Genomic DNA, 11,893 nt, shown 5'->3' with positions numbered 1-11,893 from the left:
CCAAATATTAAGGATTTTTAATAGGTATACAGTTTGGTCTTTTTCTGTATTTTGACACTGACAGTTGATTATAAAAAACGGATAGGTCCATAAATAATCGACACCTTTCGGCAGCAAAGCTGGTTGCATACATTGAGGCGTCCGCTGTAAAAGCAAGAGACATTTTGGACCTACTGTATACTGGTGGTACTTAAATAAAAATGTTCACACACTTCCAAGACATGAATGAAATGTGTCTATAGTTCTTACTAAAATAAAATCGTTTTTAATAATTAATTAAGAGTATTTTTTATATTTTCAAAGTACAAACTCTTAAAAAAATTATCTAGTGATGTTTAAGGCATGAGATCACTCTCTAGAAATTTAAATTAAGCAATTTTATCAAGCGGAAGGCTTTCGCGGCCATTTTGAAAAAGAATTGTCGTTTTCTCAGTCGTCGTTCTGAAGACAACTCCTGATAGTGTAGGAACTATAGTTTATTTTTTAATCAAAGAACCACAACACCGCAATTTACACACAAAATAGAGGTGACAACATTGTACACTTTTGACATAGGGTGAAAAATCTCATCATATAAAAATTGAGGTTATTAGAGATATTAGTAGCGCAGCATGTTAATAAAGTTAATAACAACGAATAACAACTAATTTGAGAGTTTAATAAATGTCTTACTTTGCGAAGCATTTTTAATAACACGTTCAAATTTTAGCTGCGAGTTTGCGTACTTTCAAGGACATTAAAAATGTCAGACGTTGGCTGGTATAGCCAATAGATATCATTAAATTCTCTAAATTTAGTAAAATTTTATATTTACAAACCTAAATCAACAGGTCGTGGTTCTTTGATTAAAAAATAGACTGTATAATCTGTTTCAAAATGAAAAATCCACCAACACTGCATTCTACATCGAAAATACAACCGACAACGTCGCCAACTTTCGTTTTTAGTGTGTTTACAAGTGTCGGAAAAAGTGGGGTTATGAAAGAAAACTGTTGAGTCGTTTTGGTCGTAGTTCATCGTGTTTTATAACTACTGGAAAGTTTCTAAAGCTGTGTGGATTTTTTTTAAACCTAATTGTGTAAATGTGTAAAACGAAACTGGAATTTCGATTTTGACATCATCAGATGTCACAAGAAAACCAGTTGTGTTCGAGTTTTGAGAAGAGAATCAGTTTGTATATCTTTATTTACACTTTTACATTGAGAATACATTTGTTGAACACTGTTTACAAATATGGATTTACCTTAAAACGACGTAATTTAAAATTAGGCTCCAAAAATTGTTACATTTGTTTTCCACACTATTTATATGACAATTAGTGTCTTAGATATTTAACATTAATCCATGGATGAAATTTAAGATCAATTTGACGTCGAAACGTGATTTGACATAAAAAAATTAACTAACATTTGGCTACTAAACACAGCCTTTATTCTCAGTCCGAGATTCAAGATGTCTTGACTCGGACAAGTTCCTGAAAACAACGCGATGACAATGTACAAATGCTCTACTGAAAACTGAAACAATAAATAAATAAACTGAACCGAGCGAGCGGTTGTGCGCGATGAGAGTTGTCTTATAATTTATTTATCCTAGTATTACAAAGAGTTAAGTCGTTAATCTTTCCCTCTCCGAAATGAATGAACAATTAAATTTTATGGTGGTTAAATGCTACATCATTTTTCACTGGGAACTACGAGCTAGGGTTCCTCATCCGGCGAACCTCGAAACAGTTCTTTTCCTATCTAGAAGGCCTCTGGGACAGTCGCGGGCGCCGCTCTGCCGGACGAGGAGTGGGCGTCTTCACGGCGTCGTCTGCTGCTGTCCGCGAAGACCGAACATTCGCCGTCAGCCGTACAGACACATCGCCACTTTGAACACGGAGTCTTTGTCCAGGTACACTTGAGAGACGTGAGGTTGGCGCCGCTTCCGACTGCGTCACCTCGAGTCCGACGGGTCCGCCCCCGGGTCGCTGTCGTCCCCGAGCTCGTGTTGCTGCACGTTGTAGCTGGGCGAGCGGAACTGGCGGCCCTGCAGCTGCGACCCGTCCGAGCCCCGCCGCCCGGCGGGGTCACGACGCTTGCAGAAGCACTTGCAGATTATCCGCTTGAACGCGAACCTGCAGAATAAAGTCAGTCACAGAGAGATCCAAGTGGCCAGTGGAATACACCAAGCGCCGTCGCTGAGTGTATTGCTGGTGGCAGACATTTATTCTCAGCATATTTATGTGTAAACTATGCAACCAGTTATACACGAATTAAATGTATTCACGAAAATGAAATAGGATGTAGCAATAAAAATACATAAACGAAGATTAAAAACTTTTTGGTTTTAAAGAGTTCCGACTTCACAAACTGAATTCAGGGTTTCTCGTCTTTCATTCTTGTACTAGAAATGTCTGATCAGTTTTAATACATAAATGTAAATATGTAAATGTTATCAGATTTTCGTCCATCTGTGAAATTATTTAAAATGTGTTTTTTATTTCGAAGAACAACACCTGGCGCAGTGCTGCTTGCAAAAAATTCACATTTGGAGCACTTCTTGTATTAGGTAAACAGTTTAGATAGTTTTGCATTAAATCCAAATAAGCGGCATCACATATCAAATAATATTTACGTTGTTTTGAAAATTGTAAACAAAATTGTAAGGTCGAATGTCGTTGGAGATTCATTTATTCATTTTTTACATGTGCTATTCGCAGTTAAAACCGAAATTTAAAAAAATCTTTTCAACATGACAGCCTCGTTTATTTCTTTTAAATTTTAATGTGTGGTCGGTATGTACTGTCGCGTGCAAAAAAAACTGGTCGTCAAAATCATGCTTTGACACAATAGAAAATGCTCCATTGTAAAACGGTCGTAAATATCATAACCTATCATCATGTTGTATGACATTGATTGTCATTTTTTTTCTATTTTTTTGACACTTTGTTGACATGGGCATAATCAGGCAGGAATTTTTTTTTGATTTGTGACAACCTAACTTAATTTTGAAATAACATTGACGACCAGAATTTTTTGCTCGCGACAGTATTTGTTATTCAAGAAAATCAACTTATCTATTACAAGAAGGATCAAAAGGCAAGAGTCAAAACCACATGTAGAACAATATTTGAAATAAAAGCTTCACTACAATGTCTTAAGATTTTTATTGTGTATTTTTGAAAACAATACTTTCACTTTGTTGACAGGTTTGAAGAAGCTTTTGTTGTTGTTGCAGCTGTGGTTGCAATTTATGTGATTTCTATGGTTTTACTTTCTCCTTGAAATTAATAGATGACCAAAACTTCGTGAAGCATCTCTCAACTCATCAAGAACATTAAAAAACATCTTAACTGTCTATTCAACACTTTCGGATTTGTTTCTGTATGACGCAACCATCTCTTTCAATGTTCTCTTTTTTGGCCATTGCTGGATGCTGTTTGGTGTGTGCAAAGATCGTGGTGCATGAACGAAACATCAACTGATTTAACAATAACAACGATTTAAACGCGCATTGACGAAGAATTTGAAGTTTGTAAAGACCGAAATGATTAGTTCGTGACGCTCCGGATCTACTGACAGAAAGTGTTAATTCAAGTAGAGAGAGCGAGTGCGTTCTAAGAGACGTTCTCAGTGAACGCGCTTTAGTGTCTTGGAATTAAGTGCAAAGCTGTCAGTGCTTGAAGTAATGCTTGAGGACGGATTGTCACCACAGCCTGATCAAAAATTTCTCTTCTCAAAAGCACCAGCTCCCCGTGAACTTCTTCAGAAGTTTCAAAACCGGTGGAGCTCTGCACAACTTCAGAATAAATGGATTTCTAAATAATATTTGTTCGATACCTCCCTAGAAAGTGAGTCTGTATTCATAGTTACCAGTGTGTAAAGGTTTCTCTTTCGTTCACTTCACTTTCGCTCACTGTCTTTCATTAACTCATAAATTTTTCAAATTCTTCCTGATAACGTAATTTTGATTCTTTAGACAACATTTGGTACCTCAGGACATTGTCAGGAACATATGACTCTTCATCATCCATTTCCCCAATTTCCACAATTTGCACACACCTTCTTTATTGACGTTACAGAACTTTGTTTATTTTGTATTTTATTTTTCCATAGCAACAAATTCGTCCAAAAATGTGATTTATTTTTATTTAAAATTTTGAATGGAAAGTTACTTTTTGAGGAGGTATCGAACAAAACCTAATACAAGACACGAGAGTAAGGTCGCTTTCGTTCACTTGAATTGCACGCAATTCGCGTGAACGAAATCTTTTCCTTCCTCACTTCATTCCACGCTTGATATCACACACTTCGAAACCTTCCAAACGATTGACTTTCTTCCGCCATCAGCATTTCTAAAGATTGACCGATAAAGTAAACAAGTGAAGTAGATAGTTCCTTATGGCAGAAATGCAATTTTGATGGTGAGGCATAAAGCTCCAATCTTATGTCAGATGCATTGTCTACCAACAGAAGCAACTTAAAAAAACTTGATATGGAGGCTTAAGTTTCTTTCTTTCTCCAGAGACCTTAAAGCTTGCAGTACTTTTTTCATGGATTTAATTGTCTGTTTCGAGGGGATTCCCTTTCACTACACTACTATTTCAGCCACATTATATCTTTTTCTGAAGCCGTAATCTTCTCGTTCCACAATCTTGGATTCTCTCGTCTGCGACGCGTGCTTATTTTCGCAACAACAAAAGCATTCATGAGCTCGTAAAAATTAATATAGTTCATGCGTTGGGAAAATTATAAAAGATAATTGATATCGATGAAGTAAAGAAGTAAGCAAAATATTATCCAGCTTACTTTCACAATTTTGCTTTAGGAAACCTGGACACTAGGGAAGCACAACTGACGCCACAGACCTGTTGCCAATTGATCTAGACCTTTTTTGTGTATTTTTTAAAATGCATTGTCATTCGTTCAGTATTTACATATTTGGAATTTAGTTTTTAACGAGAACAAAAAAATGCAGTGTTATGCAAGGTTGGTGCAAGCTTGTTAAGATTAAAAATTAAATTCCTCGAGTTTTTATTATAAATTAAAATGTGAAATATTTTATTTTAAATTGTTTCTGCGATTTACCGACCACACTTGATTTTATTTAAGCGACGTATATTACGATGAACTCTTTTAACTTCGTGTTGAAACATTTGTGTGTTGAATAACATTTTTATTTAGGTTTTTATGAAATATTGTGAAATTTTGACTTGTCGGGTATTTATCAGATCCCGTGAGTTTGGCACATGAATAAAATAACCGTGATAAAATCTGGCCCAGTTGGTGAATTTTTTTTGGGGGCAGCTCAGCCGCCGCGCCGCTTCGAAATTCTTTCTCGACAGCTAGACAACAAAACAACAATTCCAATTAGAACCATGTATAACCTGAAGTCTTTGGAGAAGAGCGCGTAAATCAGCGGATTGATCGCGCTGTTGCAGTACCCCAGCCAGAAGAGGATCGAGAACACCAAGGGGTGAATGCAGTCCGGACAAAACGCGCGCACTACATACATGGTGAAGAACGGAAGCCAACAGAAAATGAACCCGCCGACGATAATCGCGAGCGTCTTCGCGGCTTTAGTCTCCATCCTGAAGCGCTTCACTTGCGCCTTAATGTTCCTCTTGCCCATCCGCCTCGACATCACTTTGGGCTTGTGCCCGTCGTCGCACGAGCTGGGGCTGGGGCTTGGGGCCCTCTCGACGCTGTCGCAGCTGCTCGACCTCCGCGACGAGGCCCTCCTGCGCGAGTTAAGCCGCTGCACGCGGAGCTGGTTCTCCCGCCTGTACAGGCTCGTCGAGGTGGCGTCCTTCCCGTTGACGGAGTAGTGCACGGCGTAGCTGGCCTGCGTGGTGGGGCTGCTGGGGGCGACGGCCAACAGGTGCGGGTTGGGCGGCGGCGACAGGTTGTCGCTCGAGGGGTAGCTCACGCTGATCTTGACCCGCTCGTGCCGGCCCCGCGTCGACGGGCTCGGACTGACGCTGCCGGTGGTGGTGGTGGTGCTGTTGCTGCCGTTGCTGTGGGGCGAGCCGTGGTGGCGCTTCCCCGACGAGCCGCGGCCTCGGTGGATGCGGAGCGTGAGGCGCTGCTCGTCGAAGCGGTTGCCGAAGCCCCGCGAACCTGCATCAAAGCGACGTTATGAGATGTGGAGGAATCTGACGGTTGCGGACTAATTTGTCAACGTCATCTCTTATTGACGCGTGTTTCCATTAAGGAAACGGCATGCCGAGCGATTTTCTCGGGAAGTTTATTAGGAGGCACGAGGGAGCTCGAGGAAAGGAGTATTAGCTTGTTTGATCACTACTTTCGGAGATTTGTCATCGCCGGATTGGAATTTGTTGCCGATACACGTGCCAGGGAAACTGATTCTGATGACGCGGCTCGAGATTTCTTTGCCTCATTAAATGGAAAATATGGCGCTTTGCTTCTTACATTAAGTACGGTCTCGTTTGCCGCTCCCCAGCCCTGTTCGAGCAGCTGCACAACCCCCATCAAAATACGACAGCCATATTGTGGCCTGTCAATTTGACAGTGACAGTACTGCACTGCTGGTTGCCCACATAGTACACAAATCACGAAAATAGGAGTGAAAGAAAACATTTCATCGTTCCAGTGGATTTATTTATCAATTTTAATTTAACAACAAGCATAAAATTTACTCCATTTTCTTTATATCAATTTACTGTCAAACTCAGTGTGTGACGCTGCATTGCCAACTTTAAATAACATTAATTCCTAATCAAATAATTTTCTCCAATATTTTAATTTTATGCAGACTAATTTCTAAATAATAATAAAATACATATAAAAATACAAAACAAAAGATATCCATGATTTCTGGCAATGAGTACTAATACTTAATTTGATTATCACCAAATTCTGGAGTAGCAACTTGAATTTAATTTGCAGTTTCAATTTACATTAAAAAGGAATGTGATCGACTGATCGTGCTAAAACTACCGATATTCCACTTTTGTATCTCTTCAGACAGGGGAGTTTAGTCAAACTGAAAATGAAACTAGATTTGGCATCAAATTCATTTGAGAATAATTTCTTGACCGTTAAATGAAAACACAAAAATTAGTTGAATGGCAAATGTCACTGTGGACAAGGATCAATGCTGCCAACCGTGCAAAACAGAAAGTACTAGAAACTCTGCCCATTTTATTTGCTGAACTCGACTTTATTTAATGGTTTGTCTCTTATTAAAAAATAAAATCTGCAGTGATGGTCTACGTGTTTACGTTTACACAAACTCTTCAGATTGTAGTTTCCTCTAGAGTGACTTTTATGACAGCGACTCTCGCTTCCAAACCAGAGACGTCAAGTCGAGACTCTTGACTTTATTATTAATAAAGAACAGATGGAGTCAAGAGTAATCCTCCGAAGTGGAGAACAATAAGAGCAAATAATTTTTTGCAGCACCGAAATATCAAATCTCATCAGAAAATTTAATTTTTACTTTTGCTCTTCTCCCTAACTTGTTGACAATCCACCGTGCAATTTTTTAACAAAGAGCAGTTTTACCACTTGCGAACATTTTGTGTTTAATTTTCCCTTCATCCATTTTTATTAAAAAACAAATTAAATTGTACAGGAAACATCACAATCAAGTATGAACATAAAATTAATAATAAAGCTCCCTCTTGACTCCTTTCGCAATTATTTACATTTCTGTTCGTGTTGTTTTTTCACAAAATTCACTAAACTTGTTTCTCCAAGTTTCACAACTAAAAAAATCTCATTGAATGTGTAAGCACCGATAATGCGGACAGGTAATATTGATGGTCGTAATGTATCATACTGTGTCATCACCGATCACGTGTCATCCACAGTCCTGTCAAAGTGGTCCCTGCTGAAATAATTTGCGATATTTGATGTATGCGAGTAATGAATAATAAAAAGAGTTAGTTAAAATCGTGTTTGGGGTAGCCAATGCGTTGGGAATTAATTTATCGGTGATGTCCACCTCGTGACTATCATACCAAGAGATTAATTACACCCGTAAGTGTACAACTAGTCTATTGATTTACCTGTGTCGCTATGACGTGGTTAATACAACATTAGTACACACATTCGGTGTGGAAATATTTATTTATGTGTCTCGTTATCTAGACATACAAATTCTGATTTTACTTTTCCAATCACTTTTATCCAATCGGATAAATAAACCGATCACGATCGCTAAGTCTGAAACTTCAGAACCTCGCCAACATATGTCACAGATTTATAATATCAATCAGAATTATTCACGTGGATTATATTAATTACAATATTTAATTTATTTAGAAATAATGTCATGAATTATTATGGTGAAAAACGTATTAAACTGTGGACAACGGCTTAACTGTCATTGTTGTCATTTTATTATGTCATGTCAAAGTGGCGTCCTGGCGTCAGTCGGCAAAGCAGTGCGTGATTTGATTTAATGTGGACAATAAAGTTAAAAATAGTTAATTAAAGTTTGATTTGAGACGAAGAATGTTTCGTTATTGGAGACGCTGTCGGTTGGCGTCCTTTGCCTAACAACCATCATTAAAGAGATTGTTTTGGTGAGTACCCTTCCACGATTAACTAGGTCATGTTTGATTTGTTTTATAACAGTTATTACGAGAGGAGTTGGTGTGTGTGTTGTACAATTTGAAGAACAAAGAGTGTATTTGTTGTATGTGCAAGTATTTGAAACCATTTTTCCTTTGTGGTGGTTTTCGCAGTGCAGGCAACCAGTAATACGCGCGTCGAAATGAATCACGTGGTCGTGGGGGCTGCAGCGGCCGGGGTTCTCGTTTCCGCTCGCGATAATTGCCCTCTGTTGAGGCTGCGAATTTGCGCGAAGATTCCGCCGAGACAAAAGTGGTGGAAACGTGGCGGAATCGGAGGTGACACTCGATTCTTTCTCACCTGAGCCGAGAAAATATTTACTCTTTGTCGGCGCTCCTCCTCGTTTAGGGCGAACCCAGAAAGACAAATGGAAATTTGAAATCTAAAACTGCGGAGGGGTCGCGGCGCGTCAGGTTGACGCTTTGATCCATTTATTTCGCGACTGTCGCTAATTAAACTAAACATTAAATTTGAGCGGATGCGTAACGAGCCGCCTGCAAGAACACAAACGATCACTTTTAATTAAACTGGATGATTAGGCGGCGGCAAATCGCATCTAATTAGAGCCGCACGCTGACCGTCGATAAGGGGGTGGTTTATATTAACGGCGATCTGAAGCGCGCAGCTCCTTGATGGTCCGGGTGAAACCTTTCACGAGCCGACGAAAAAACGACTTGAACACAAAAACGTACTTTGCTCGTCCAGAATGTGTTCGATGGCGAGTAAATAATACATAAGTGGCGCGGAGCCGGCAGGGCTTTGTACGGGGTGGATCGCGGAACGAGGGCGGTTGACCCCATCGATTTGTCCAGTTTCCGCGATACACCTCCACTAAACCGATCGACGAGAAATTTATTTAACGTCGCGTCCTGCAGGCTGCGGGGTGACCCTCCCCTGCAAAAGGCATCAGACAGACCTTCTAAACTCTTTTTCAATTATTTTTACCATTTAGCTTGCATCGTTTGGTATTCATGAATGAAACGTCTGCAGTTCCAACTTTATCACGTTAATGTCCACTTCACTTTGAGCTCTTTGTTGTAAAGTGGTGAAGCGCAAATTTGACCGAATTGAACAAAAATACAATAATCTGACGGACTAAGACTGAAATTCGGTTTCAGCCGGCATTGTGATTGTTGTTCTTATTTCTTTTATGTTTATCAGCGTTGTTTTATCGAAATAGACGAAAAAGACAACGAACTAGTGACTTAACAATGTTTCTAAAAGTTGGATAAGAGTATTATGCTTGACATTCAAGTCATTGAGATGAGATGTGGTGGCTGGAAAGCGATTACAAAAGCAAATTAAACAAAAACGGATTAAGGCGGACGTGTTTAAAGGAAAATACAAAGAAGTTTAATAATTTTTCATTTGTGGGATATAAATTTAAAATGGAGAGGAAATTAGTAAGATGTAATACTTGAAGGTCGAGACTGTGTTTAATTTTATTATGTTACGTAAGCATATTGCATTTAAATTTAAAGGATCTTGATGCATTTATAAAAATATTCAAGTGCCACTATTTTATATGTCGTTTTCAAGGACATCCGTGCTGCCAGTGTCATTTTTAATATGTTGTAGCACATTTTACAGTTGCGGATACGGAATTTTAGACGCCAAATTTATGTCGATTCAAAAAATGTCAATGTAAGCCAGGCATTATTGTCATTATGATTGACGTTTTAAACTATTTGACATTTGAAATGATAAAAATTATAAAAATCGAAAGTGAGGTTAGTTGCACCTAAAGCCAGTTTTACATTTTTATGTCAATCGAATGACATATCGTCCAAGATTCCGTGTCCGCAATAGTACACACAAATTCATAACCAGTATTCAGCCAGAGGATAAGCAAATCTTAAAAATTTCAAACAAGAAATTGAGGTTATGGTACAAGAAAATTTATATTTCATGAAACATCAACAACAAACAAGAGCTCAATCGTCCACATGGTGTAAAACATGAAATGATAGATAATAATTTGAATTTGTCAATTTGCCGGGTCAAGGTAAATTGCCAAATTAGGAAATTCAAAATGACTAAACTGAGACAGCAAGTGATGTCATCATAATAGTGTAATATTGACAGCACGGATATCATTGAAAACGACTGATATATGTTTTTCAAATAGATTTTTGAAGTTTAGTTTCAAAAGACCACACCTCATCCTTAACTTTTCCCCTAAAGCAATAGATTTTTAAAGAAATTTAGATTAACGGAAGATAAATGTGATGTTGGTCAAAGGCGTTTGGTAGAAACTTTGAGTTGAGAAAAAAAAGGATATCGACACAATATTGTGCTCTTAGAGAAAATATCGTGTGATTAAGAAAATTTGTAGTAGAGTCATCCTTGGGAAATTGTATTTCTCTATATACAGGGTATTTCACGAGTGATAATGAGCCCGGCGGAATAGAAAATGCAACCCACAATACATTTGGAACGTAAAGCTGGATATGGACGCGATAAATACCTTCCAAATGTATTGTGGGTTGCATTATCAGTATTATCACTTGTGAAATATCCTTCAATACAATTGATTTTAGTTGCTAAAAGTTTCATAGCGCTGTAAACATTTACTGCAGCTTTTGCAAAGTTATTTTTTGACCTTAATTTTGTAGAGGGAGACTTTCGTCCGTTCGGTTCCAAATCACGGCCACAGTTCGGTTAAACAATTATATTTACATGTATTACAGAGTTGTAGTACAGAATACAAAGACTAAACAGAAGTAACAGAACACAACACGGTGCAATAATTCTAGCAGTACATTGCGCATGTCATAATGGCCTTTAGCTGGATCGGCGCACAACCGCATAGCTGCTTGCCTACTCAGCAGGCGCATAATTGGTAGCTGGCTGCTACAATTTAAATTCTTGGTCAGACTTCGCCGCAACTTGTACAGTTGCGGAATTAAAATTTCGGACAGTATTGTCAATGTCATGATATAAACTCTAAAACAACCTTTACGTTAATAACCTTATTTTATACTCTTGTCATATTTTTGTCTTTTTGCCATTCAAAAATTGTCATTTGTGGCATAATAACGGGTAGGCAACATATCAAAGCGATTATTTAATTACACTCAGTGCAACTAACTGAAATCTCAAAATTCAAAATTGATTGGGTGACTGATACAGAAAAGTTAAATTTTTGAATGTTAGTCATGATGACAGTAGAAGGTGCTTTACAGAGATTTTGTTGAAGTGACAGAAAAATAGTGCCCGAAATTTTAATTCCGCAACTGTACCACAGCTACACACGTGTTTCCACGAAACGTCAATCAACTTCTTAACCTTACTTTCTTGCATTCATG

The 11,893-nt window shown here is 38.4% G+C and overlaps 1 protein-coding gene across 3 annotated transcripts in view; it reads right to left on the bottom strand.

Moving 5' to 3' along the window:
• Nucleotides 1–1,167: 1,167 nt before the first annotated feature.
• Oamb (Octopamine receptor in mushroom bodies) overlaps nt 1,168–11,893 on the bottom strand; it is a 105,322-nt gene continuing 94,596 nt past the window's right edge. For all 3 annotated transcript variants that reach the window (XM_069041129.1, XM_069041127.1, XM_069041128.1), the window contains 2 exons: nt 5,372–6,104; nt 1,168–2,119 (listed from right to left, as the gene is read on the bottom strand). In XM_069041129.1, coding sequence (XP_068897230.1) covers nt 1,939–2,119; nt 5,372–6,104 — 914 coding nt within the window. In that variant the 3' untranslated portion in view covers nt 1,168–1,938. The remainder of the gene's footprint in view (nt 2,120–5,371; nt 6,105–11,893) is intronic.

This window comes from Tenebrio molitor, chromosome 3, assembly GCF_963966145.1.
Source record: "Tenebrio molitor chromosome 3, icTenMoli1.1, whole genome shotgun sequence".
NCBI lineage: Eukaryota > Metazoa > Arthropoda > Insecta > Coleoptera > Tenebrionidae > Tenebrio > Tenebrio molitor.
Note: the sequence above shows the minus strand (reverse complement) of the source record. Positions and strands in the feature narration are given on the sequence as shown.